Below are 27,721 nucleotides of genomic sequence, written 5' to 3' on the forward strand. Positions count from 1 at the left end.
GGGGATAATCCAGAGCAATGCTGCCAGACATCATTACTGAAAATACTTTATTTGACATCAATAGTAAAGCAGGAACATTGGATTACACAGCCCTTGATACATAAAATGATAAAAATACAAAAGCAAAACATGTACAGGAAACCCATAATCAGTCCAGTACACAGCAACATCCTGGGGAAAGCTGTGTATCAGGACCCTACCTCACACTAACAAGCAGACAGTCATCCCAAAGAAACCAAGCATTAGGATTTCCTTTGCAGCTATTTTTTCTGGGTTTCAACCCTTAGTTACACTCAGTATCACTTTGAGTGGTTTTACCAGTACGGGAGAGGAAAAAACACCACCCATCACAGGACATGGCCAGAACTGACTCCTGTGCAGCCTGAAGGTTCGTAGACAAGGCCCCATAAAATCCCAGGGAGAGAAATTTCATGGCCAGGTAGAGAGACGAGAGCACTTAATGAGTTTGACTGATACAGTTTACACAGAGACAGTGAGATCTGGAAATCAAGGTCAGCGCCAAAGGGCAAAATGAGCAACAGAAGTGGCTTTGGTTCTTACATGGCTTGTGGCTTAAGTAGAAGAGAAACTATGCAGCAGCTTCTTGCACTGCTAGTATCTCTCTGCTGAGAATGCTTTTCAGGTTTCCTGATTTTCCAGTTTCCATTTCTATCCTCTTTCAAGGCACATGCTGTAGAAACCTTAGATCCCAACAGCCAGAAACGGGTGCTCGGACCACCTCCTGATATTGAATGATTTCAGCACACAGCCAAATAACGAGTTGCTACACTAACTTTTTCTAATCTTCAAAGAATCCCACTGCAAGGAGCGCCCCCAGGGCCTCCCCCCCCCACCTCTCGCCAAAACCAACCACTCAATTACAACAGGTATCCATCCCCTTTGCAGAGGCTGGTACGAGACAGACACCTCTACAGCTGAAGGTCCCAGCTCTGCAAGTTACAAAAGGCTCAGCACAAAATGGCAGTGCTCTCTGCAAAGGTCTGCCGTTTTCAAGTGGAGTTTTGGTGCTGATGTGCTTCCCGTGGGAGTGGGTCCCTGCTTCTAAGGCACCTTTGAAAAAACAAAACCAGTCCTCTCCTGTGTCTCATTACTGGTGTAGACCACACTGTTTTATGGGTAGACATTTGACCTGACTTCTCTAAAACACATTTTCTTGTACTCCCTTGTATCTGCAAGAGCTGGAGCTTAAACTGCCAAAAAGGAGTATTTTATTTTATTCATTTTTTTTTTTAATGCAATGGTAAGCACAACAGAGAAGCTCTTAACCACAAGCCTCCTTCCTTGCACTTTGCTCCTGCTCCGTGTAAGCCCATCTTTGCTCACCTCCCAGCATGACTGGAGCAGCAAGTCTAGCCAGAAAGAGCTTTGAAGCAAAGGGAGTGAAGACTTTTTCAAAGTGAGACTGAAAAGGCAGTTAGTAATTAAAGTTTCTTTGCATCCTTTGAGCCACTGCTGGCCTAAAAATAAATGCACTGTCCCCCGGCCTCTGCAGGATCCCACCCCTGCAGTGCAAGGGTTCAGCAAAACCTTCAGGTCTCAAAAAAAATGCAATAAAAAACCAAAACCAAATCGAAACAAAACAAAACAAAGCAAAAACCCCAAACAAAACAAAACAAAAAAATAAACAAAAAAAAACCCCCACCAAAAAAACTAAAGGCAGTGCTGAAGATGATCCCCAATACAACAAGTGTCCCTGATTTTTACAGCCTTCAGCACAGGCCAAGGAAGTGCAAATTGCTGTGGTCAGAGCTGGTGGCAAAGCACTCACCAGAAGGAATTCAGTTCTCGGTTATGGCTAAGAGCTTTAAATCATTTAAACGAGCTCCATGGGTGTCAGCGCTTCAGGCTTTCATATGGTCATGGGAAGGAGAAGCAGGGTCTGTACAGGTGGTGCCCTGGTGCACTGACAGAAAATAGTACTGCAGAACGTGCATGGCCCTCAAAGCCTGAGACAATCAGAAAGGAGGTTCCAGATGGAGTACACACGCACTGCAAACAGGCTTTAGGCGAAGGAAAATCACTTGGATGTCAGCCCTGCTGTATCTCAGCACCGCAGGAGATTTCACGGACAAATATGCAGAGCAAATATGATACGTGGCTTATACAGAATGACGCACATAAAAAGCCTACTAGTCTAAAGATAGAGGAGGCCTTGAATCATATCCTATTATATGCTGCACCCTACTTTAATCTGGTATTAAATATACTGCTTATGATACACAAATTACTTTTAAAAGTTATTAAAATGTTACGACAACAACAAAAGTAATAAAAGATTTCAAGTTTTATGCACAATCTTGCAAGAGAGAATTTTGGTTTTATGAAGCTTCAGACAATGTTTAAATAGTGTGGTAACTTCCTACCACCGTTAACAAGTGTCGGCAAATTCTAAGGCCATAATTTAATCATGCAATTAAATTAATCTTTATTTCAGGGGAAAAAACCCAACACTACAAACCCACCTCTCTCAACCCCCCCGAAAACCCCCAGGTGTTGTTGTGCGGAAGCAAATAGGCTCTATCATATCCAGAAGTAACATTATCTGAAGCCAGCAGTTTTTGCAGATGCTGCCTGTGTAGCTCCCAACCTATGCAGAGAGCTCACTGACAAATTCCAGCAAACTCTGTCTCGACTCACTCAAAGACTCCTTTGAGAAGAAGAGAAATAATAACATTCATTGAATCCAGACTTGATTGTTCAACACCTGCTCTGCACACAGAGAAGATGTTTGTTTTGGTCACTACGAGAAAAAAATGTGTGATGTTGTCTCCTTTAAAAAAAAAATTAAAATCTAATGCAAAGCGTAAACTTGTACAATTTTAGCAGCATTTTACAGTCCTTCATAAAGTAAAACCAGGAATGAATTAAAAAGAATGTCTGCACGCACCTCATGTAAAATACCAAATCTCATGGGCAGTAATTGTTGATACATCAGTCATAATCAGTAAAATTTGGGTCCAGAAATTAACTCAACCCATGGGGAGTACTGCAGCAAATAGATCAGATTCAACATTTTCTGGTAAATATTTACAACTCCTATATACAACTTCTGGACTTACAAAACAATGGAGAGCTAGAAAGTTGTGTAAAGTCAAGTTTAGAATTTAAAAACTTAAAAAAAAAAAAGCACTTGTCCAACCAATTTGGAGACACTTTGGCATGCCAAAAGAGGCCTTTTTTTGGTTCACTGCAGTTGTTATAAAATCAGCAGATATAATGCATCAGTGAGGCCAGATGTCCTGGGCAATATAGGCAAGTCTCTGTTGTATCTCAGATGTTAGCTATTTGGCGAGCCAATATCCACTGTGATCTTTGTATACAGAGGGTACTTGTCAGTTCTTAACACCTTGTAGGATAGTGTATTTAAGCCGTCGGAGTTCATTGTCTCCCTTGTGTGAGCAATTCGGTCAAACCTGCAGGAGGGGGAGGGCGGAAACAACAAAGAAAGAAAGGAAAAAATGTTTAAACAATCTGAACTTTGCACGCCCCTCAAGCAGCATCTCCGGTGTTTCAAGAACAACCTGAGTATCAGTCCCATAAACTCCCAGATTTGGCCAGACTGAGCAGTTGGGCCAAGGCATCCCTATGGGGTCAAATTTTAGATAGGAAAAAGCAGCTAAGCGTATAAATCACCCAAGTCCTTTTCCAGCTTTGCACCGGAGCACAGGTTTATATCCGAAAGACACGCTCGGAGCTTAATTTGCTGTGCTTAAGAAATAAAAAAAAGGGGGAGAGACCTGCGTGTTGGGGAATAGCTCTTTAATCAGGTAATAAATAACCTGGTAAGGGGAAGGGGGCGGATTGGAGCACAGGGAGCTCAGTCAGGGAGGAGGAGATGGCTGCAGCCCTTCTGCAGTTGAGCTTTTTGCATGGCAAAGAAAAAGCCGAGCAGTCGGAGCAGCAAGGGCAGGAGGCACCCCTCAAACCTGCTGTGGGATAGGGTGAGACACACCTCTCAGGGTTGGGTTCGTTCTTCCTGTCCCGAGTATGCCGGATCATTCTGCACTTCCCAATGATGGCATCTGGACGGGATATCCCCATGCCTTTAAACACCAGCCTGTAAAAGAAGCAAGAACATTAAACACTCAAACGGATGTGGGATGCTCTGCCACACCTTCCACAAATGACCATTGGTTTTGCCTACTTTTTTTTTTTTTTTTTGAGGGCGTTGCTAGTGCATTTCCAGGCTTGCCAACACTGAAAGGGGGGGGAAAGCCAGTCCTTTTCCATACAAGCACATTAGTGTGGGGAGAAGAGATGTCCCCCTGTCAACACTAACCTAAATTCACCGCACCTTCACCTCCATCTCCTGCAACCAACACCCAACACCCACATTAACCTTGCTCCAGGCTGCAGACCCCACTTCGAATGGGAGGCATCTAGTTTTTAACCCTTCTGGGTAGGATGTGAAAGCTGCAGGGCTGGGAGAACCTGAAGTGAATAGTGGTGAAGCAGCATAAAGGACACACATGGTGAGAGTCACAGTAGTCTCAGCTGGGTCCCACCGAGTGAGGGGCAGCCCCTCTTTGTTTGCATGTTCTCTGCAAGGCACCTGCAGTTATTTCACGGATACTGATGCTGGAAAAGTACTTCTCTTTTTCTCTTCTTTGCCTCTCCCTTTTCACTTCTATATAGCATCTTCTGCTCCTCAAAACCTGAGTGCCCTAAAAAGAGAGGACTACTACCTTGCTCTTGGCATTCTGCCCCACTGGAAGGCTGTCCCTCTCTTGGTTTCTTAAACCATTTTTAGGAAGACCCTTCCTGAAGCCCAGAAGAGCTCAAAAAGCCCAGAGAAATGACCATGCAGAGTGGTTTTGTCACTGAGAAACAGGGCTTTCAAATTCAAGGTCCCAATGATGATTTCTCTCAGTGATTGGCCTGGGGATGTGAAGCTGTAAGGTAGCACAACCCCACGTCCACCCTTTGCCTTGGTCTTCAGGCAGGGATGGTCCCAGCCTGCCCTGTGCAAACACCTTCCTCCTCTCCTGCGGTTCTAAGCCTTGCTCAGCTTCCTTCCAGGCAAGAACCAGTGGCTCACAGCATTATTTAGAGCTGCTTACAGCCTGACAAATGAAGCTCTCCTGGGAACCATGGGATCTCCTACAAGGCTGCAGACCCAGGCAAGTACTGAGCTGCATTGGGCAAGGTGGATAAATGTCTCATCCACCCTCCTGCTGCATGTCCTGAATCTCCTTCCTTCAGCCAGTGCTGGGAGACCCAGAAGCACAGTGCTCCAAACCATGCACATGTGAGGCCACACAGCGAATGAGCAATGAGGGAGGAGGAGGCACGGGTATGATTTTTCAAACCAGACCCACTCCCCACCACACATTGGGAGCTGTGAAATGGGGTGCCAGCACTCAGCAGGAACACGTTTTTGCTGAGCCAGCAGGTTGCCCACACACCACCTTTATCTCCTGCCTGGAGACACCCTATGCCCCCATACCCGAGTGAGAGCAGCAGGTCTGTGCTCATCCCCACCCTGGATGCACCCCAGGGTGCCAAGGAGGAAAATTTATTTACCTGTTATAAATGTCATCATCTTCGCCACCCCAGCCCCAGTAATTGTTTGGGAACCCATTGATCTTTGTGAACTGCTCTTTGCTCAAGGCAGACACACCTCCAAAATACTGATTGTAAGGCAACCTGGAAGCAGAGAGAAGAGAACATTAGAGGAGGAGAGGTGCTACTCAAGGGGCAGCCTGCCTGCCTGCCTGAATAGGGTTTGCTGCTGCCCTTTAACCCAGCCCACACAGAGCCAGCACCCACTGCAAGGCACCTTCCTGCAACAGGAAACAGCATGTGTGGACTCGGCTGGTGTAGAGGGAACTGGCGGGCTCAAATACATTGGGGAAGTATTTTACAACTGGCAATGGATGCATCCTTTCACTAAGCAGTACACTGTCCTCAAATGACAGGCTGGTGAGATGCACATCACATCACCAAAGGTGACGTGCATGCCGCAGGAGTGGCAAGAGCTCAGACAGACACTGGGTGTGCCACAGAGCCGCCTTCTCTTCCTGCAGCTCTACCGCTCGCCTCCACACTCCTCAGTGTCATAAAAGGAGGCCTGCAGCCCAAAACTGAGCTGGTAGTGTGACCTTACATACACAAAGCCAACCAGCTCCTGCTCAGAAGAGGGGACAATTCACCCCTCTTTGGGGTTTGGGGACAGATGAATTTCAGACCCACAGCACAAGGAGCAGGTCCACACAAGGATCACCAGGACCTAGCGCAGACTTGTCTCCGCTTCAACAAGCAGAAGAATACCCTGGGGCATGCATTTCTTCTTTAAACTTCACCTAGCTGCAAGAAAAACCTGCAGCTGTTGTGGTGCCAGTGGCAGTCCTGCTCTGAGCAGTGCTTGGGTCTGGAGTGGAGACGTGCAGGGATCCTGCTACACCACCACTGCTATAGCTTTAGCACTACCAGCCACCAATTTTCACTTTATAGATTCACTATATAGGTGAGCTTTTAAACTCCCCCTTGGGGATTTGGAATAGGAAAAAAGAAGCCAGAAAGGAAAAGCAAGACACATTTCTGTTCACAACACCTTGCTGAACACAAACATATGTTGAAAGAAATTTCATTTTGTGCTGCTCTCAGATACCAGGGCAGGTCTCTCAGTGGTACAAAACTGAACAGCCAAAAAAATTTCATTTTGGTCTTAAAATAATGCCTAATGTAGTATTTTTAAAGCTGCACATAATTCTCACTATGTGAGAGTGTCTCACTTTTCAGACTGAGTGGAAACAGTAGCTGTCTTCCAGCTTCCAGCCTGAAACACAAGAAGGGATATGTGGGCATCTGTGAAACGAAGGGCGCTTGGTTTTTCCTCGCCCTACATTTCACTTTCCAGAAGCTGTGAATTTTAATACACTGCTTGGCTGCATTTCTCCGCCCTCCTCCCCTCCAGCCATCCCACTCCCTGCAGGCACACGCATGCCCAGACAGGCTTTTGTGAGAGGCGTTTTCCCATGCTTCCACTGGTAGGTGGGGATGGGTAACACCGTGCCTGGCCTGCTAGACGAACGGTGGTATTGGGAAAAAGATGCCCCTCCAAAAGGTGTCTCACCGAAATCCAAATTTATCCATGGATACAGAGAGGTGCCGCGGCTGGCTGTAACATTTGTAGGTGTTCCTGTCATCCATTGGGATGAGGTCTACGTCACTAAACACAAAGCAATCATAGTCATACTCTTTCAAAGCCTCTGCGAATCCTATATTCAGCAGTTTAGCACGGTTAAATTCTTCCTCTCCATCCTAATTTAAAAACAAAGAAAAACAGTTAAGTGCCTTAAATTTGACAGTTGACATCAGCAGTTTCTTACCTGTTCCGAGATGCCCGTGTTGCCACACTGGGTTGGCACACCTGTGATGGACTGAGCTCGAGCCGGAGCGCTACCCTTGCAGCACCCATGGGATGTTTGCAGCAAGACCTCCCATCCACTGAGGATGCTGCCTGTGGGGTGGTGACATCTGGGGCAGCTGCAAACCATGGGGGCAGACAAAATGGCTGAGGAAAAGCTGGACCTGGCTCAGCTCCCAACTCTTGGTGGGAGCTTTGAGGGCAGGTTTGATAGTGAGCGATCTCCATGTCCTGTCCCCCCCTCCACATAGGCATTTTGGGATCGAATTCTGTGGTAAAGGGGAAGCAGCTGGGGCTTTCTGGAGCAGCAAAGGAAAGCAAAGAGAGATGAGCTCCTCTAGAATAAGGGTCTCTTCCCACAGAGAGAAACCTTGGTGGTGCTTTGGCTTACAGCCAGAACAAAGGACCATGGACCAAAACTTTCTGTGGCCAGGATCTGAGCACCTTCTTCCTAAGCTCTGCCACAACACAGCTGTGGGACTGTGGCATGGCCTCTGCTGAGCACAAGCCAGACCTGATTTGCAAAGCACAAGACGGCACCAGGATTTAAGGTCTGCTTCTCTGCTGCTCGCTCATGATCCTTTGCCAAGCCCTGGGCAGATATGCACACATAGGAGCAGAATGCTCCCTGGTAACCTCAGAAGCTGGTTCAGCACATGGCTGCGGCACAGCCTCAGTTACTGGGTGATAGGTCAGTGTGAGCTGCTTCCTGAAAGGGCTATGGTTCATATGCTGGATGATGCCACTGCTGCAGTGGCATATCCCCTTCTTTGGTGCTCCTCTGCCACCATCCATCTGTTTTGGGGGCCCTCACAAGAAAACAAAATCACGAAGGCTGTCATCATGATGGGAAGTACCTGAAAAGAACTGACACTGCAGCAGGGCAAATTTATCTCAGGGTAGTCACAGCGAAAGAAGGGACCTGCAGAGAACAGGGCAGGAGAGTCTTCACTTTCCTTCCTGAGCAACTGAGGAGAACCTGTTTGGCCTTTTTCAGGCAGAAACATTTAAAAACGTGGCTTTGAGCACAAGTAGAGGCTTGCAAATTGCTTGAGTACTTTTGAAATACTACGAGATCATATCCACAAACAGAAGAATATTGGTTTGAGAGTAAGGATTTTCAGTCCAAGACCCCCCTTTGCAACAGCAGCTTCAAACCCAAACCCTATGCAGGGGAACAGAGCAGGTGGAAGGAAACTCACAGGCCATCCCTGAAGGAGGATGAAGTTTTTTGCCAGCCTGGAAACCAAGACTGCCAAATCCTTTGTACCTTTGCTCCTCCACACTCTCTGAGCAGTGTTCAGCCAAAGGACTCCCCGACTGTGCAAGCTGCCCCTCCACCCTGCACTACCCACGCCCGACAGGGGATGAAAATCAAGGATGGTTTGTGCCCAAGGAGCAGCAGCTTAAAACACCACACCTCCCGAACAGCTTTCCCTGGTTAATAAACAGCAAGTTTGGGAACTGTTTAATCCAGACTGGTTAATGGATCTGCTGCTGGAGAGCCAATGCAAGTTCTTGAAACAGCCCCAAGTATCTTTCCAATGAAGGTTTTAACATGCAAGTGTCAAACCACAGTTTTCAAAAGCATTCATCAGCTGCCTCGGGCATAAATGACTTCACGGGGAGGAGTGAGCTTTCATGGAGGAGGATCTGAGCAAATTCTCAGCATCCTTACCAGAAACAAAAGGGTTCACACCGTAAATAAGGTGGTGGGAGGATGATTACCATTGTGCATAAAGTAAGAGCAGTGAAAACTCGACTACAGAAAATGAAGGCAAGTGGAACAAAGAGCCAGGGGAGAGGAGCAGTAAGGCTGTGAGATCAGAGGGTTTCCTTCACCTAGCAAAGGGGCTGCCCAGCCCCAGCTCCTCAGTGCTCCTCAGGTTCCACAGCACCAAACCCAAACCTGGCTCCATAGTCCCAAGGGGGACTCTTCCCGGTGCTGGTGCAAAGTGCAATGTTTTTATACCTCAAAGCAGCTTCTGAGTCCAGTCTAGCAGAGTGTCCTCATTTCACACCCTTTGGCTGCTCTTTTTCTAATGAAATTCAAGGCAAAGGGCACTTCACACTGATTTTGTTACCAGCAGAGGCTGAGCTGTAATTAACTCATGCCTTCAAGTAGCCTCTAACTCTTCTGGGTGACATATGGGGATTAACATGCTACGAGGAGCTGCGTTTCTAAACTTCTCCCCGAAAAGCCTCAAAGCACAGCGCAGTGAACCACACCAAGAACATGTGGGACCGCTGCACATGGAGGGGACTAGACACAGGGCATTGCCACTCTCTTCCCAAATGGCCACACAGCTTCATACTCCAGGATCCCAAGGGGCAAAGGAAAGACTTGGGGCAAGGGAATAACAACCAGTATAAGAAAACAAAAACCCTTCTCCAAGCTATTTTTCTGTAACTTTACATCGAGCAGGTAGCTCATGCAGCAAACTTTGCAAGACTGTTATCAAATGCAGTTGCTTTAAATGCAGAAGGCTGGTTTTCTGTCCCATCAGGCACGTGGTGCTTTACAACACCTATTGAGAGGTTTTGCTTTTTGCAGAAAGCTCTATTTCTTTACCTAAGGCAATGTGGAAGCACTGGCATGCTTGCAGTATCTGAGATTCAAATCTCTCAAAACTCAGAAGCATGGTGCAGACTTCCATCTTTGACTGATCCCTCACAGTTCGGGAAAAAAAGCCTAACAATCCAGAGCTGAGAAAACTTTGTGCCACTGTCCCTTCCAGGTCAGCACAGGGCACCCTCGAAAAAGCAGATAAAGCAGAACTGAAGAAACCTCCAGTCCTCTGCTCTGTTTGGCAGCTCCTCATCCCATGGAAGCTGTTTTTTGACACAAAGAAATGGATTACTTTGGACTTGCTTGGACAGAGGAGCATTATCCTGAAGAGCAAGGCAGCACACAGGGGGCTGCTGCTTTGACAGTGCAGTCAAGCTCCATACCTTCCTATGTTTTCAACCACTAAAAATGTAGTCCCAGCACATTTTTGCTATTTTCTTTTTCCTGACAATTTTTTCCCAATATTCTCTTGTCCTGAAACTTAACCCATGTCTGAGTTTAGTGCTGGTGCCCAGCACCTGTTTCTGGCTCCTGAATTTACTCTCTATATCAATCCCACTACACCCAAGTCCATCCCCATTCCCTGATCCATAAGAGACTGACTGAAGGGAAACAAACTGCTGCCTCAGTCCTGCAAGGTCTGATGCCGATTCCTTCCTGCACCCAAAGGTGCTGAATGATCAGCCTGAGCAAAAGAACATCCAGGTGTTTTTACTTCCCATCCCTTACATTTGCTGAAATCTTAGGCAGACCTACCAAATGATGGCACTAATTTTTTTGGGCCCAACAGAAAAAAATAATGTTTTTGGAGCCATTACTCAAGCTAAAGGGGTTGCAAACCAGCAAGAAGCCACCTGTCCTGAGTTTGTCCTACCTCCACTTCCACGCAGGAGGCAGCTCTGTCCTGCAGACAGCACAGAGGATCTGTGGCTGCATCTCTCTCACTTGGATCTTACGCTCATCAGTTCTCAGGGAGGTAACGGTGAGGATACATGTTCCTGGCCAGCTAGAAGAACCATCACCTCTAATGGGAGCTTGCTAGCTAAGTCAGGAATACACCAAGACAACCCGAACCACACACACCATGTCCATGTTAAAGTCTTCACTCCAGTGACTTAAGCAGGTAGAAACGGATTTCCAGGGTCATACAGGGCATCAGGAGAGATGCTTTGGTGTTTCTATGTCAAAGGGTGTTTTGATGCCTCGGCACAATTACACTGGGCAGCGTGAGAGAGCAGCCACAGTGGAAACTTGCCTCCCTCACCACTGCAAGGGTAAACTGGAGCCAAGCACAATTCCCTCCTTTTCCCACATACCCAGGGGGTCCTGATACCCCCCTGCAAAATGACATGAATAAGAGTGATGCCCAACCACTCCACACTCACACACACACACTCCTTTCTCTGGAAACTGCTACCTAGACATTGCAGGTAGCACCAGGGGCCAGTGGAAAATGGTTGAGCAACTGCCCGGTTTTCAGGGAATTTGTCAAGTCTCCCCTTTCCCAAACTTCAGTCTGGCTCCACAGGCATTTGCATGGGCTGAAGTGCAGTGAGAAAACTCATTTCTAGACCTGCGTGCCCATGTGGCAAGAGCTGGAGGTGCCAGAGAGCATACTGGTAATGGCAGGACTGAGGGAGACACTGCAAATTCGCCACTGACTTCTCATTTGCTCAGGTCAAGCTTGCACAGCATCAAACGGGCACTACACAAAGTGTGCCCAGCCATGTGCCCTCATCTCAGATTTATCTGAAAAATCCTACAACTGCTACTCCATACACTGGGTTTGGGTTTTTCTGGGGGAGGAGTGTGCAGGGTGAAACGTAACGTGTTTTTTCCACTGGCTCCTGTTACATGGCAGACATTTTACAAGCATCATCCCCCTGACTTCAGCCAAGTCCTACCCTGAGGCATTCAGGCACGCAAGAACAGCATGGTGGAGACACAATGGACTCGTGACAGAAACACATTGCGCTGAAAGGAAGAAGTTTGACATTACCAGTGCAGCAGTAGCAGGGCTCAGCGCTCCTCTTTCTTTCTATGAGATGCGGAGCACAGAAGAGCATGTAGGCAGCGTGTAAGAACCAGATCACACAGCAATTCTCCTTGCTTCAGTGATTGCTTTGATATAGACAGGATTAACAAGTAAAGGTAATATTTCCCCACTAGAAGGAAAAATAAAATAAAAAAGAAAAAAAGGAGGGCAGATGCAAAGGGAAGGACAGACAAGAAAAAGAGAAAAGCAATTGTCAAGACAGCAGAGAAATAAGACTGTTTTCCTACTGTACTTCTGGCAGAATTAATACATTTTCTGCAACTCTCTCTATTCAGTGTTCCCACTCACCCTTGAGAAAGGCAGCCAGTGGGTTTACTACCACTGACCACTCCACCTCTTCCAGACACAGCTTATTAGAGGCATGCAGAAGGAAGATGTTTATTTTGCAAATCAAGTAGTCTTACTTGCTAACCTACATCTGCTGGATGTGTCCAGGGCATATATACCCTGTGTACCGCATTCCACTCCTGCTCAAACTGTGCACAAGGGATGCACCCGAAAAAAACATTTGCTTCAGAAACTTTTGTGACGGTTAACTTTAAAGCACACAGTTCTAGTGCTGGAGAACAGGACCAGAGAAGAGGAGTAGCCAGCAACACAGGGCAATGCAAGCCAGCATGCACCATCGCAGCAGCAGCAGGAACTCCAACCGGGCTTCAGACACTGCCTCTGCCTTTACCCTTGAACACCACCGACGGCAGAATACCAGCACCAGCTGCACTGCCAGCTCTTTGCAATGGAGACACTGGCTTTTCCACAAGTGATGCCCCAGACCACGGGTGGGCAGCTCTCCCTGGTCCTCTGCAGAGTTGGCGGACAAGCTGGGAAGGCAGCGGACCCCACTGCAGGACCACTGCCAGACGCCGCATCGCACCCTCGCTTCTGAGCCACGCTCAGGAAAGCGAGGCACTGCCCTGCTTCCCTCACCCACCTACACCCCAGGGACCAGGAGGGTCCGTGGCTCAAGCAGCCTTGTGGCACCAGTAGCTTGCACAGGCAAATGCTGCGTGTGCAAGGAAATGCAGCCTGAAGGACGAAGGGCTGGGGCTGGCCCTGCACTGCTGGACCGCAGCAGCACCAGCTGCTCTTTGCATTACAGAGGAAGGGTCTCCTTACAGGGCTTAATTTTAGGGCACTGTGTGCCAGTCCACATGCTGCAGAAATGCCTTGTGTCCTCAGTAATGTGGCTGCCAGGCCACAAGCACAGCCAGACGCAGACACCAGAGCATCTTGGCTGCTATGCTTGGGAACAACTGCTAATTCCTCACAAATCACCTTTGTCCAGATCTCTGGCACCCTGAAAATGAGCAAAGTAAGAGAAACTGTAGTAATGGAGTATTGGTTTTCTCTCTAGGAATAGTTCTCCCCTTACTTTCAATTCTGTGAGGAAATTCATCGCTTGGGCGACCGCTTTAAATATTCATGGTGTTTGATATGCCCAAACACATCAGCTGATCCAAGCACAAGTTTAAGAAGTTAACATTTAAGGGAGCATGCTATATCATCTCAGTTTTTACTGAGACGAGAAAGAGGGATATAAATAAATATCCAAGAGAGAAACTGCACTGTGGGATTGCCCAGCCAGTGGTCTCTGCTGGGGCTCTCAGAACTGCACCTGCCCTTTCACACTGCAGCCCACAGAAATGTCTGCACATTTTAAAACTTTCGAAGTGCAAACACTACCCAGTTATTTAAACAGCATTATGGTATAAATTAAGACAGCTTGTCTTGAGTGAAATGTGCCTTTTTATGCTTTTTTTTTTTTTTTTAAAGAGAGATCTAAGGCCACCGGATATCAAGAAAAAACAAACAAAAAAAACCAACAACCTTCCCATGACTGCTTGTTTCTTTTCTGTTCTATTCACCTGAAGACAACCACTTACCTGCTCCACTGCTTTCTCCATCCTGACACTCTGTGCATTAACATTAACAGAAGATGCTCAAGAAACTAAGTGAAATCCTACAACTTCATGGCACATCCAATATCAGATTAGGCTTTAATAATACTGTGTCACCTTAAAGACCTCTGCATGCAATTCCTGCAGCAGCTGGGAAAAAGGAACATTTGGAAAGAGGTATTAAATTGGGTTGTGCTATTAGGAATTTTTTTCCTACTCACCAAGTGGTTTCTTTTAAGCAGAAGCTCTCTAGAGTGAATTGTGCCTGAGCAGAAGAGGGGATCTCAGCTTTTCCATCAAAATTGTTGGAAGCAAAATTTTTCATTTTTAATTTCTTTTTTTTCTTTTAAGCAACCTTATCCCCTGCCTGCCAGCCTACTGCTGCTCAAAGTAAAGCAACCGTTCCTCTGTTCGAAGGGGCACAGGCAGTGTTATGACAGCTGTATAAGGGCTTGTCTCTTTAGCATCTTTCTTACCTGGTTGATAACATATACTCCATAATCAAGTTGCTGCCTTTGGAGAATTGGGTGCAAGTAATAGAGCCAGTACTTCAGGTGCTCCTCTCGGTTCCTGAATGGTATGATTATTGCTACTTTCTGAAGTGCTATACAGTCCTTCGGAGCAAAACGACCTCCTACTTTGATCTCTGGATTTATTCTTGCCACTTCTTCCAGGTTTACAGGCTGGGAAAACTCCACACGCAGCGCACCAACTGGAAGAAAGGCACAGCACAAAGCAAGTTAACACACACAATCTATTTCTCTGAGCATGTATCATCCTTTACACGCATTTGGTTTTTGGTTTGGTCTTGTTTTTAAGAAACAGACCTTTTGATCCCAACTCAATCCCAGCAGTGCACAGAGGTGTTGAAGCTTGGACCATCCTTACCCAAAGCAACCTCACACCATCATTCAGAGCAAACACTGTGGCCTCCTGGTATCAGAACCCAACCAAGTCGATGACATTAAACTGAGTCTTGAAAATTCTACGGTCTGTGTGGCAAACCAACAGCTGTGCTCCCACTGGCACATGCACCATAAAACCAGCCTGAAGCAGTACCCTCTGCACTCTCGCCCATCTCATGCAGCCCAAGAACTTCAAAAATAGTCTTGCTTTCCTAGTGAAATAATTACTTATGGCTAGCCACATGCAAAGTGAATGAAATCCCCTTTTCTTGTTTTTTTTTTCTTAGAGGTATTTTCAGTGTTCTGTAGACATGCCCCGTATTTCTTAGGAATGCTAAAAAAAGCCTCTTCCAGATTTGCATGCAGGTTGGCAATTCCTGCAGATGGTTTCAACAGTGGCCAGTTTTGAAACTGCCAAAACAATCTGTGCCAAAACCAGTGGGTAAAACTGAGAAGCCCCTGTGGCACCACAGAGAGAACTCACTCAGAGAGATGCCCTCTCTGAACATCAAGGCCAGTCCTTCTGCAATATTTGCTTCCAGCTGCTCCAGCCCTGATGGAGCAAAAGCCTAACAACTGTGGCAGCTCCTGCAGAAGGAAGGGCCTCTCTTGCTGCCACGTCCTGCTCCCAGGAACAGCCAGCTAATACACTGGGCTCTGCACACACATTCATCTCCTGCTAAAACCTCTGCAGCGGGTGGGGATGCTGAGGCCCCTGTGCACAAGGCAGAAAGTCTCCACCATAAATACCAGGCTGGGGATCACTCCTTAAAGGTTTGGCTGCTGTGCCCTCCCCCTTTCCTCCATTTTGGTGTGCACAGATGCACAGGCACATGTGTCCTAGAGCTACTGCCTCCTGTTTGCATTTGCTACAGAGACCCCCAGGCTCCCAAAAGGCAGGCAATGTGTGCACACACCAGCGGGGGCTACAGAGCACTTGGGGAGCCCGTCAGAAAGGGGCACAAGTGATTTTTAGAGCTCAAAAAGGCCAGGGCTGTCACAATCAACCTTGTGCATCTCGTAACACGTGACTACTAAAAAAAGCAGAAATAAGGCTCCAGACTCGCGGCTCATTCCCTGGTTATTTAGAAGAAGCTACTTTAGTTCAGTTGTGCTGCTCCACAAACCTGTGCTGGATGAGGCTGGAGAAGGCAAGGAGGAGACTGGCCAAGCAGGCAGAGGTACCCAGTGTACCCCCGGAAGCAGCAGGGAAGCTTTGCTGCCTGATTCACTGCCTGCACAGCGGCAGGAAGCGGCATCATGGACAGGATGCAAAAGGATCTCCTGACCTCTGCATTTTGCACTGGTTAAATGGGCATGTCTCCCTCTCTCAGAGGAGGAGAAGGAAGCAATTTCTCAGACTCCAGGCACTGGGATCAGTCTGTCCATGCTCTCAGCACTCTGGCGGTTCCCAGCTGCACCCCCAACATGCCTGCCCGGTTCTGCACCCTCTCTGCCCCACAGCACAAGATGGATGATGTGGATTCCTGCCCTGCGGCTGCAGGGCCAGGTCTGGAGACTCTCCGGTCTAAATGTGGCTTGCAGGGAGAGCTCAGAGGGCGCTCTGCAGTGGCGGAAGAAGAAAGAATTGGAGGAACTGAGGCAGGAAGGAACATGCAGTTGTGTGACCCAGACCGGGGCTCAGTGATGACAGGATCAGGGGCCAGGCACAGCCATCCTTCTGCTTGTGGGACGTCTGGGGCAGACACCATGTCAACGAGGCCAGTGGGGGTGGGAGGGGGAGACAGTGCATAATTTCCTCTGAATTTGGGTACTGCACAATGGTGGCGAGCACTTTCCCAGAACAACCTCTGGCCTCAACCCACCGTCATGCCTGCTTCCCTCACCCATCCCTCTGCCCATCAGCATTACCTCCATCAGGAGACTGGCACTCAGACTTAGGATGATGCTACACTTCTAAGCACTTAAACAGCAATTGAATTCAAGGGCATTGAACTGGGCTTGGTTCACCTAACCGGTCATGGCCAGCAAACGGGATTACTCTGGGCATTTGTGTCCAGGGTGTTATTTTCCTGCCTCACTCACATCTGGCTGCCAGCAGCAGGACCGATCTGGTGGGATGCTGCAGGAAGCAGCTGGGCAGAAGCGACACGACCCCTCATGGGGCCCTGCCAGCCTGGCCCACTCCTGGGCGCTGGGTGGCTGTTGTCCCACCAAGCAGCCCCTTCCTGCCAGGACAGGCTGCACTCTCTGCTCCCAGTTACCACACTCTGCTCCTAGTTGCTGCTCCTGAGAAACAACTGCAAGCCCCATTAGCCCGGAGGATGCTTTCTGGCTTAATGAACAAAGGCTCTTTTAATGTCTCACACTCACTCATTTTAAGGTGGAAGGAAATGAAAGTTTTCCATTTAGGTGAATTTACTCCTGCTGGTGACTTGTAAGCTCCAACTGGGCAAGGACAGCCACAAGCTCTTGGACACTGCAAACAGGGCACTTTGCAGATCGGCATCCAGCAACCCCCCAAGGCCAAATGTGGACCATTCATCCTGCCAGCACTTGCTCTTGTTTGCCTTCAGTAGACTGGAGCATTGGCAAGGAAGAGATGGGAGAAGAAAACATAGTCATGGTAAAAAAAAGCTGCAGAAGACAGAGATTTAACAGTTTCATAGTCTTGAAGGGCACTGGTGAGAAATTATCTGTCCTGCTCCAACCTCCTGCTTAATAAATCAGTTTTAAAGGCAGCACAGCTTCTTGCAAATACTGTCATGAGGGATGCAGCCAACATGCAGGTCAGTGAGAAGTTCCCAGGCACCGGTGCCATCCATGTGCAGCAAGGCAGCCGCTTCTGGGGCAGGCTGGACACAAATCACTCGGTTAATACATTCACTGAATACAAAAACAGAAAAAAGCTGAACAGGCTGTTTTGAAATACAGAATGACTAAAACAAACAAGACTTCCTAAAGCCATGTGGCTGACACAAAGCAGCAGCAACATACCACCCCCACTGCAAATCAACACTTTCAGCTCACTTCCCAAGCAGGACAAAGCTAAAGCCAAATCCACAAGCACAGGCTTTCCAACTGTGAACAGTGTCATGGTTCCAGTTGCTAATTTTAAATCCTTTTCACTGAAATTTGACTACCTGGATAGCAAGCAGCCGTAGGGCCATTGTCTCCCAGGGATGCTGACTCAGGACATGATCTGTGATGCTAAGAAAGCGTGCAAAGTCTGCTGCAAGTGCTGTCCCACCAGTCTAAACTGTATCTCTGTCTATGTTTACTAGGTGAATCCAGACCGATTCACTCCATCGGAATCTTTTCTGCTTTTTTCCCAAGCTGACTGCCTGACATACAAGTCACTGTATATTGAGCCCCTCCTAAAAACAGATAGGCACAACAGAGCTGTGTGGACTTACAACTCTGGTCACCCATACACCCTGGCACCTGTAGGCAGATGCCTTTAGTGTTCTGCATCACAAAGCTCCAACAGAGCAGCTTCATGAGCCGCCACTGTGTATTTTCAGCAAAAGAAAACCTTGAAAACATAAATTAAGCAACTGCCGGAAGCTTGCAAAAGACACAAAAGCACAGCATCACATCCAAACATTTCAGAGATTGTAAAAGAGGCTTTAGCTGGCAGTGGCAGGGTAAGACAGACACACATATCGAAAAAGAGCCAGCCCACTCTTGCCCTCACCTCTGACACTCAGAAGAGTTTCTGCTCACAGGGAAGGTGCACAGGAAAAGCGCTGCACAGGCACAGATGCCAGGGGCCATCATGCTGCTCACAAACAGGAAGCAGCTTCTCACACAAAGCAAAAAGTGAGGCTTGCAAAAAGCCAGAGGCAGCACAGCACTCGAGCCTCAGAAGCCTGACCCACAGCCCCAGTGATTTGCTTGTCCCCACTTCCCCACAGCCATGCCTGGCCACAACACCCAAACCTCTTGCCATCTGAGGCTGCCAGCACACGTCCTCCCCTAGTGCTCATCCTGATGACTCAAATGGGAGGACCCCCCCAAAAAAAGCCCAGGATCTGCTCAGCCTGATGCTATAGTAGATCTAGAGAAGGTTCCAGCCTCCCCAGACCACAGGGAGTGGTCTAGGGAGATTATAGGGAGTATTTTCTCAGTACTAGAAATGTTGGGAAAACTCAGGCAGCGATGCTGTGCAGGGCCAGAATTGTACTCTTGCCTCCCTATGGGGGCTGCAAACGAGATGGTACCACACTCCATCCAAGGTGATACAACAGGGGGCTGCTGCCACAAAGTGCAGCCTCAGGGGGTCTCGGGTAGGACAGGGCTGGGGAAACCTTTTCTTCAGGAGGGCAGTGTGGCTGCAGCAGAAGGACATATGAGGGAGGGAAGTTGGGCTAATGGACAGGCTTGGGGAGGTGATCCAGCAGTCTGAATCATCCTCCTGAGCACTTCACTGGGAAAACCAGGAAAATTCACCTTCATGCTTTAAGCCAGGTGTCAATCTCAGATACTTCATTTAGTGAGAATGAAAGCAAAAATCATGTAGCATCAGCTGGAAAAAGTCTCTCCCCAACCAGAGGCAGAAAGGAACATTTCCATCGCCCTGGCTGAGAGCTGGGCACTGCTCTCCATCCACTGAGCCACGTGCACGCCCACACTGCCACGCTTAGACAATCCTCATAAGAAAGGAAAGCTGGAAAAGAGAAGCGGAACTCACAACAGGGGGGGAAAAACCAAACAACCCTCTCTTTGTAGGGGCCCAACAGAAAAGGGAAGGAAAGGCCCATCAGCTGCACCAAGCCAGCCCTGGCTGGGAAAAAACCAGCATCAGCTCCACCCCAGAAAATGTGGGGGCAAGTTCCCCCACTCCAGGCTGTGAGGCAGGGCTGGAGAAACCTCCAGCCCCCAGACCCACGTGGCAGCTCCAGGGCAGGCAGCTGCATCCCACAGCTTGGCAAAGCACTAATTTCTTCTTAAAATCATTAAAATAATTTCCCATCAGCTAAACTTCAGAGCTGTATCAGCACCTACTGAGGTGTACCTATAGGTACACCTATACAGAGGTGCATCAGCACATAATCAGATGGCACCAGCCAGGCCTGAATTACAGGTCAGCCTCATGGTGGGTGGGATGACTGGAAGGGACAGCCCGCATGTCCCTCACCCATCTGAGTCTCACAAGTAGCCCCCTGTCCTGGCATGGAAATGGACATGAGGACATTGGACACTGGCCAGTGGGTTGCAAACTGGCTGGCAGCTGCTGCCCCTTGCTGCCTGCAGCTCGTGCTCACCTCTGAGCATTTAAAGAAAAAAACTCCTTGGGTCTTTCTCAAAATACCTCAGTGAGGAAAGAAATGCCCTCCCAAGGACTGACATTTTATTTGGCTGATCTACACTTGTAAAGTAAAGTTGCATCCTGCTACAGATGTCAGATATGCCAATGCAAGGCTTCAACCTGCTACACAGGCATATGTCCAGGCAGGCTTACACAGCCTCTGGCATCTGCAACTCTGGAACCAAAGGGAAACAGGCTGAAAAAAAAAATGAGGATGCATCACATGCACTGGCAACATTGGGTCTGCATGAGAGCAGGTCTGTGTGATTAACTCAGCAACTACAGCCAGAGAAAAATGATTTCTTAATCCAATCCCCAACACTGCCTATTCTAACATAAGGTCTCACACTGGCACATGGTGTCTTTAAAATAAAATAAAAAAGACTGTCGATGAAAGATACTTCTGGGAGAGAACCAAAGTCCTCCTCAGCGGCTCAAACCCAGGGCACGCTCAGCGAGGCGGCTTTGAACTGTCTCCCTTTGAGCCGGGCAATCTGCATGCGATTAGCCCTTCCCGCTGCCGCCGCAGAATTAAATTCCAGGCTCTCAAACAGCAAACTACAAACAAACAGAGAGACAAGGATCAGAGGACGGCTGAGCTGACACCCGCCAGAAACCCCCCGTGCTGCGGGACGGGATGTGTGGACGGGAGCTCTCCCGGGCTCAGTGGCATCCCAGGTACATGGCTTTGCCACGGGCAGCCCCAAATCAAAAGGCAGACGCCGCAACCCTCCTCCCCTGCCCCATCCCATCCTGCCGGTGGCATTTGCACCTGGATTCCCCGGGGGCCGGGGCTCCCCAGATGGTGTAGGGGAGCACCGGGCGCCAGGTGGGGCAGAGGTGTGTTTGTCTGGCCGAAACTCTGCCACGCCCTGCCAACCCCAAAAGCACGGGGTGCCGCCAGCATTGGGGAGCACAGGAGGCGAGGAGAGGAGCAGGGCATTACATGCCTGGGGAAATGGCTGGTGCCCCACGCGCTGCCCCAGAGCGCAGAGGTTTGTGGAAACCCATCCCGTAAAGCCTTTACAGGGCTCCTTCCAGATTCAGCAAGACAGTTCTGCAGGTAAGTGCCCTCAAAGCAAGTCCAGTTGACACCCCAGCCTGGGGAGGTGACAACAGCAGCCCACTTTCAGACAAAACATCTGCAGAGGCCTGGGGACTGCCCCGAGCTCCTGCAGCTCAGCTGCAGAGGGGAGGCAGCTGGAAAGGCTGTTTGCTATGCCCCAGTGGGCGGCCACGGCCACTGCTCAGTGGATTAGCACCTGCAGTGTGAATCCACACCTGGCTCACCAAGCACCTCTCCTTGCAGGCAGGGGCTCTAGGCACTGGTTAGCACAAAAGAAAGCACTACCCAAGTGGGGACAGGCCAAGCAGCAAGACCTTCTCCAGCCCAGAGAAACAGGGGAGAGCTGGACACTGACACTGCTCCATCCATGTCCCAGAAACCCCCAGATCTTTGGCCCCACCACTGCAGCACTGCTGTGGACTGGCTCGCTTTGTCCCCAAAACCTCTGCAACCAAACCCCCTTCTGGACTGCAGAGAAGGGTGTGCAAGAGTGAGAGGAGCAGTGTCTGGCTGGGGAGTAGGGTCCACTGGTGAGGAAAGGTGGTGAGCAGTGGAGTCCAGCAGCCCAGCGCCTCTGGCTTGTTTGGGAGGCCACCAGACCTAGAGCACCTCCCTGCTGAGGACTTGCACCCCAGCCCCCCGCCCTTTGGGGTCAGGATGGCCCTCAAGACAGCAACAGGTCCCCTTTCTGCTGAGTGAAGTCAGACTAAGGTGCTCCACACCAGCAGAGGAAAGTTGAGAGCTTAACTGAATTCTGCATCAAACTGCAGTTTTGGAAGCTGCAAGTATCTGTCTTTTTCCAAACACAAACTTGGCCCAATTTCCAAAGAAACTTCTTCAGATCAATGCTGGCAGAGAAACAAGCATGTTATAAAACACTAGATGCACTAGACAGAAAACTTTCCTTTTCTCTGTGTGTTGTGCTGTGTGCCTGAAACAACTGCTCTCCAACATGGCAAGGTACCTTTCCAAATTACTTTGCAAGCCTAATTAACAGTCCTCGACCTCCACCACTTTGACCAGGTAGGAATGCTAGGGATGTTCTCACCACAAGGCTCCCTGCCCACCAAGAAAGCCTGTGCTTCAGAGGTACGATGTGCTCCCAACCACGATGTGCTCCCAACCACGCGGCTGCGGAGCCGTCAGTGGTGTTGCCAGGATTGCGCATCTGCTCCCTGCCAAACATCTTAAACGTATTCTTTGGAGAAGTTTAACACAGTTTCTCAACTTCTCTTTTGAAGCCAAAGAAGCCTAACTTTGAGCTTGTTAGCTCCCCCTCCCCCGGCCCTCTCCATGCTCTCCTCTGAGTTTCTGTTTTACATTTTCAAATAAAGGCAGAGAAGGGACACAGCACATCCCCAGCTTGCAGCCATGAGTGAACTAATGCCTGTAGCACTGGGGTTTGGGGGCAGGCAGGAAGGAGCAGAGAGACTGGCTGTATTGAAAAAGTTAAAAAAAAAAAAAAAAAGAGCAAAGTAAATAATAGCAAGTTCAAACTAGAGACGGGGGAGATGCTGAATGTAAAGCAAATGCTTTCTCCACAGTGTGGTATTGCAAGTGACCCCACAGATTTAGAGGCCCCCAGTTTCTGGGGTAGAAACACCCCACAGGGAGACAAGAGCCCAGGACTGCAGGTGGGAAATGTGACAGGATGACCAGACCCCAAGAGTGCCAAACCTACCAAATCCCTCCAGCGCCGTCACCATCAGAAGTCCTCTTAAAAAATCATGGGTTTAGCATCTCTTAGGTTTGCACCCTCTTGCCCAAATTTTGCCCTGCTAGGATTCTGCCAGTGTTAAAACGCCCTCTACCTCTGCCCACACAATGGCCATATATACAAGGGCCTTGAACTAGATTATTTGTGAATTCACTGACTTCTCAGGCAGCACATAACCTCTAAAAACTTCTGTAATACAGACAACAAGCATCACCACTGATTTGACAAGCTACCTACATCTGCTCAGAACAAACCTCAAAACATCAGAAGATCCTCATCATTTATCTTCAGCACCTACAGTTTAGAACAACTGCTTCTACTGACAACACAACTGACAACACAGACATCAAAAGCACTGCATGAAAGAAAAAGCCCGTGCCATAGGTCCTCCCCTCCATAACTGACTGATGACTGCTCACTCATAAGCTAGTCAAAGGAGCTTTTTTCTCTAGATTCTTGATTTTTTAAACATGCCTTGCAACAGTGGGAAGCATGAGTTTCTATCCAGAGCTCTGGCATCTCAAAAGAAATCGTTGTTTTTCTTGCATGCCCAGGATCCCTGAGCAAAAGGACTTGGGGGTGCTGTTTGATCAGAAGCTGGACATGAGCTGATAATGTGCACTCAGCTGCATCAAAAGCAGCGTGGCCAGCAGGGCAAGGGTGGTGACTCTGCCACTCTACTCTGCTCTGGTGAGACCCCCCACAAAACACTGCATCCATCTCTGGAGTCCCCAACATACAAAGGACACAGGCCTGTTGAAGCAACTCCAGAGGAAGGCCACCAAGATGATCTGAGGGCTGGAGCACCTCTCCTGTGAGGGCAGGCTGAGAGTTGGGGCTCTTCAGCCTGGAGAGGAGAAGGCTCCAGGGACACTAGGAAGGACTTCCAGTAGCTAAAGAGGGCCTAAAGAAAGATGGAGATGGGACTTCTGACAAAGGCATGTACTGATGGGACAAGGGGCAATGGCTTTAAAATGAAGGAGGGCAGGTTTAGATCAGATATTAGGAAAAAATCCTTTACTGTGAGGGTGGTGAGGCACTGGAACAGGTTGCCCTGAAAAGCTGTGGATGCTTCATCCCTGGCAGTGTTCAAGGCTAACTTGGGGCTCTGAGTAACCTGGTCTAGTTGAACGTGTGCCTGCCTAGGTCAGGGGGTTGGAACTAGCGATCTTTAAGGTTCCTTCTAACCCAATCCATTCTATGTTTCCATGATGTCCCAGAAAACAGCCATTTTTAAACATCAGTGAAAACAAGTACATCTCTAGTGGTTTGTGCTTTGGACAATTCACTGGTTCATACACTAACCTATATTTTTGTTTTGTCGATATCCTTTAGTTGTTGGCATTCAGGGTTATCAGTTTTCTGAGCTTAAATCTGGGGATGAAAAACCATTAAGACAGACACCTGACTGCAGTGTTTAGCACACTTGGGTCACCTGTCCCACAAGGTGCTCATGGCAAAGAGGGTAAGAGCACAATTCTTAGGTTTGCCATCCCAGGCACACCTGGTATCTAAATGGGGGTCAAAAATGGCTAAGAAGACAGGTGTACTCTAAAATAACCTCCCCAAACATATGTGCTCAACTGGGCAGGACTGGCAAATGATGTCCCTGAAATACAGACAAGCCTGTCCACGAAATTCTGCTTTGCTGATTTCTGGCTGCCTTGAGATGAGATCTTTTGGAAAGGGTTCTTACAACCAAAGAACCGGACCCCTTGTGCACCCCCTACTTAAACCAGCGGGCACGCAACGACCCCATCACCAAATCACAAAACCTGCATAGAAATGATAGAAGAAAAGCATTTGATTGTTTTGAAAGCACTTCATCCAACACACATACTAATTCTATAAAGCAACATTTTACCAAAAAAAAAAACCCACAAAATAACCCAAACCGACACCACAATACTGTTCCTAAAGAATAACAATTTGGGGAATGGAAAACCTGCAAGAAATAGCTGGATTTAGTTGCTTTTGGGTTTCTCAGAGAAGCCAGAATTTCTTGGGCTCTGCTTCTTGATACCCCTTTTAAGATACTCCTTGGCATGCAGCTCTAAACTGGAGCATAAATCCAAAATGCTTATATTACCTTGTATTAGAGAATTTCATAGCAGTTAAGGATTTTTAATTCAAAGTTGAATTGTAGTAATTCCCCAGCCCGGATTTATTCTTTTAAATTATAAATAATGGCAAGTGAACCATAAAAGCACATTTTAAATTTGGCAGCTTCTTGCAAGAGATTAAACCTCATTCAGCTAATGCATTTGCTGCAGAGCCAGACAGCAGGGACTGTAAACCGCTCTGTCTAAAGACCACTAGGAAGAAAACTCTGGGCCTCTGAAACAAGTACCTGGCTATTTTACCACTCAAAAAGTCTGAGCAGCTCAGTCACACATATCCTGTGTGAGTCATCACATACTTCCTAACGACGAGGAGGGCGGAGGGGCGGGAAGGGGAGGGGCAGGCAGGAAATTAAAAAAAATAAGATGATGTACGATTCAACAAATTTAGGTTTACGCTGAGGAAGGGCAGTTGGAGCTACCTGTTCCCAACAGAGCACTTCTCCATGGCTTTGGGAAGGTAGGAATCACAGAAAGGTCCTTGCTGGTTCTTGGTTTTTATGTTCATACTGATAAGGAGTCTTGTGCACAAAAAGAAGAGATCTTTTTAATTCTGAGTGGGTGAATTAAGTGCCAGAAATGTCCACAAAGTGTACACCTCTCTGTTCCTCACAGTGGCCGTAGAGATTCATGAGATGTTGATGGAGATTCAGCTCTGAACAACATGTGAGGCATGACAGGACTGTTTTACAAAGGCTTTTTGCTACCAAAGCCTGAAAAGAGCAGGATGAAAAAGAACAGTTTCTCACCTACTTGCTGGTTACAAATTTTGACACTGTGATGGTGCCAGGCTGCATGTGACTGCACCATCCCACAAGTACTGAAGGTAACACAGCTAGTTTGCCTACTGCCTTGTAAAGAGCTACTTTCTGTATGGCCCTGTAGCTCTCCAACTATCTGTAACCATTTCCAGTTGCCTGTGGCCTTTGGCAGATCCCCCAAGTTCCATTGAAGATGTCACAAAGGCGATTTAAAATACTTTAATTGATCCTTCAGCGACTAACTCCAGTAATGCTTTGAATCTTGAGGTCACTAAGAGCGTTTCTGCAAACCCCAGGCATTTCCAAAGCACATGACTCACTCCTGACAGGATCAGAGTAAGTGGAGACCATTTAAAGGAAAGCCATATTCATAAAGGGTTTTCACATCCACTCTGTGAGGACAGGCTTGCATAGCCACTTTCAACCTAAAGTGATCTTGGGGAAAAAAGTGAAAGATATTAATCGAAAACAACAATAAAAAAACACAGCACAGTTTCTGTTAGTGACCTCAAAACCGCCCTCCTAAAATACCAAGTCATTTGTAATTCAGATGCATTGATCCATAAACAGGTGAACAGCAAGCACCGAGAGAAATTATGAATTTTGTGTGAGTTTCGTAAATTGAAAACCACAGGAAGCTTCTCAGAAGTCCTCCCCATCCTGATCTCCAGTAATAAAGGTGCCTATGCTAATACGGCACACTTGATGGATAAGAGAGATGATCTCCAGGCTCCAGGGCCCAAACAGGTTGTGGCCAGGTCACTGTCAACTGGAATGCCAGCAGCTCATGGTAACAAACTCCATCTTACACCACAGGAACGTCTGTTCAAGGAGGAACAGTTACAAGCAGCAAAGCTGGGTGAAAGAACCTTATAAAGGAACGCAAAAATCTGAAATTCATCTCGCCCCCACCTCTACCTTGTCACAAAGCCAGTGTATCAAAACAGCTCCAGGTCATCACGTAGTAAAAGTGATGTAAAGTAAAAACCACCAGCAGGCTGCAAACCCATCAACATCCTGCCAGCATGCCAGCACCTAAGTGGTCCCGAGAAAGGCCTGTGGGAAGCACAGCCCCAGTGCAGATAAAACACACGCCAGGCTGCCACGTATCAGGATACTGCATCACAGGACCAAATACATGGGAAGCGCCACTGGGATGCGTAACAACTGTATTCATGACCCTGCCTCAGAGCCCATTTTAAACCCGTGCCGCTCATCCAACAGGTCCGCGCGCACAAAAGGCTAAAAAAGCCCGCACAGCGCAAAGAGCCCCTCTGAACCTTCTGTGGGATTGCGCAAGAGCAGGGTAGAGTTCCCAGAGGACGTTACCCAACCCTGCCGACAACGAAAAAGAAACCTCGCCGGGCTGGGAGGGAGCGCTCCCCGAGAGCGCCGGGGCTGCGCCCGCCGCTGCCGTCCCTGCGGCAGCATCCGCGCCGCGCTGCCCCGCGCACGGGCTCCCCCAGGATTCTCCCACAATCCCCCTCCGCCGGCGGCACGCGTGGCCATCCACGCCGCTGTCACACCGCGCCGGCCCCTGGGGACAGGCGGGGACAGCGGGACCCGGCGGCGGCCGCCCGCGCCCCCTCCCCCGCGGGCCCCCTGCCCGCCCCCCCGAACCCCCGCCGGGGCGGCACTCACCGAGCAGCGGGGAGGGCTCGGGGCAGGGGCCGAGCGGCGGCGGGGGCTCGGCGGGCGGGGGCCGGGCCCGGGCGGGCGGCGGCGGGCGGGAGAGCGGCAGCGAGAGGTTGGCGGGCGGGGGGCGGCGCGGCGGCGGCTCGGGGCTGCCCGGCGGCCCCAGGGCGCTGCCCGCCAGGTAGTAGAGCAGCGTGGCCGAGAGGTGCAGGGCGCAGAAAGCGACAAGGAGGCGGCAGGCCCGCTGCAGCGAGGTGCCGGGCAGCGACGGCTCCTTCATGCCGCTGCGCTGGCGGGGAGCGCCGCCCGCCCCGCGCCGCGCCGCCGACAGG

General features: G+C 48.9%; 1 protein-coding gene across 1 annotated transcript; it reads right to left on the minus strand.

Annotated features, from left to right (window-relative positions):
• Positions 1-30: 30 nt before the first annotated feature.
• B4GALT1 (beta-1,4-galactosyltransferase 1) lies at positions 31-27,721 on the minus strand. The gene is made up of 6 exons (XM_032676019.1): positions 27,396-27,721; positions 14,390-14,625; positions 7,097-7,284; positions 5,545-5,667; positions 3,974-4,078; positions 31-3,434 (listed from the first exon to the last, which is right to left on the minus strand). Exons 1-6 carry the CDS (start codon positions 27,667-27,669, stop codon positions 3,299-3,301), a joined length of 1,062 nt encoding a protein of 353 aa, XP_032531910.1. The 5' UTR covers positions 27,670-27,721; the 3' UTR covers positions 31-3,298.

The sequence above is a fragment of the Chiroxiphia lanceolata genome, chromosome Z, assembly GCF_009829145.1.
Source record: "Chiroxiphia lanceolata isolate bChiLan1 chromosome Z, bChiLan1.pri, whole genome shotgun sequence".
NCBI classification, from domain to species: domain Eukaryota; kingdom Metazoa; phylum Chordata; class Aves; order Passeriformes; family Pipridae; genus Chiroxiphia; species Chiroxiphia lanceolata.

What these genes read in the sequence shown, in the direction of transcription:
- B4GALT1 (XM_032676019.1), bottom strand. Translation starts at nt 27,669, where the DNA reads ATGAAGGAGCCGTCGCTGCCCGGCACCTCGCTGCAGCGGGCCTGCCGC. An exon ending in CGAGCCCTCCCCGCTGCTCG is followed by an intron (nt 14,626 to 27,395) that starts GTGAGTGCCGCC and finishes CCTTTCTTCCAG; the next exon opens with TTGGTGCGCTGCGTGTGGAG. An exon ending in AACGAACCCAACCCTGAGAG is followed by an intron (nt 3,435 to 3,973) that starts GTGTGTCTCACC and finishes CCCCTCCTGCAG; the next exon opens with GTTTGACCGAATTGCTCACA.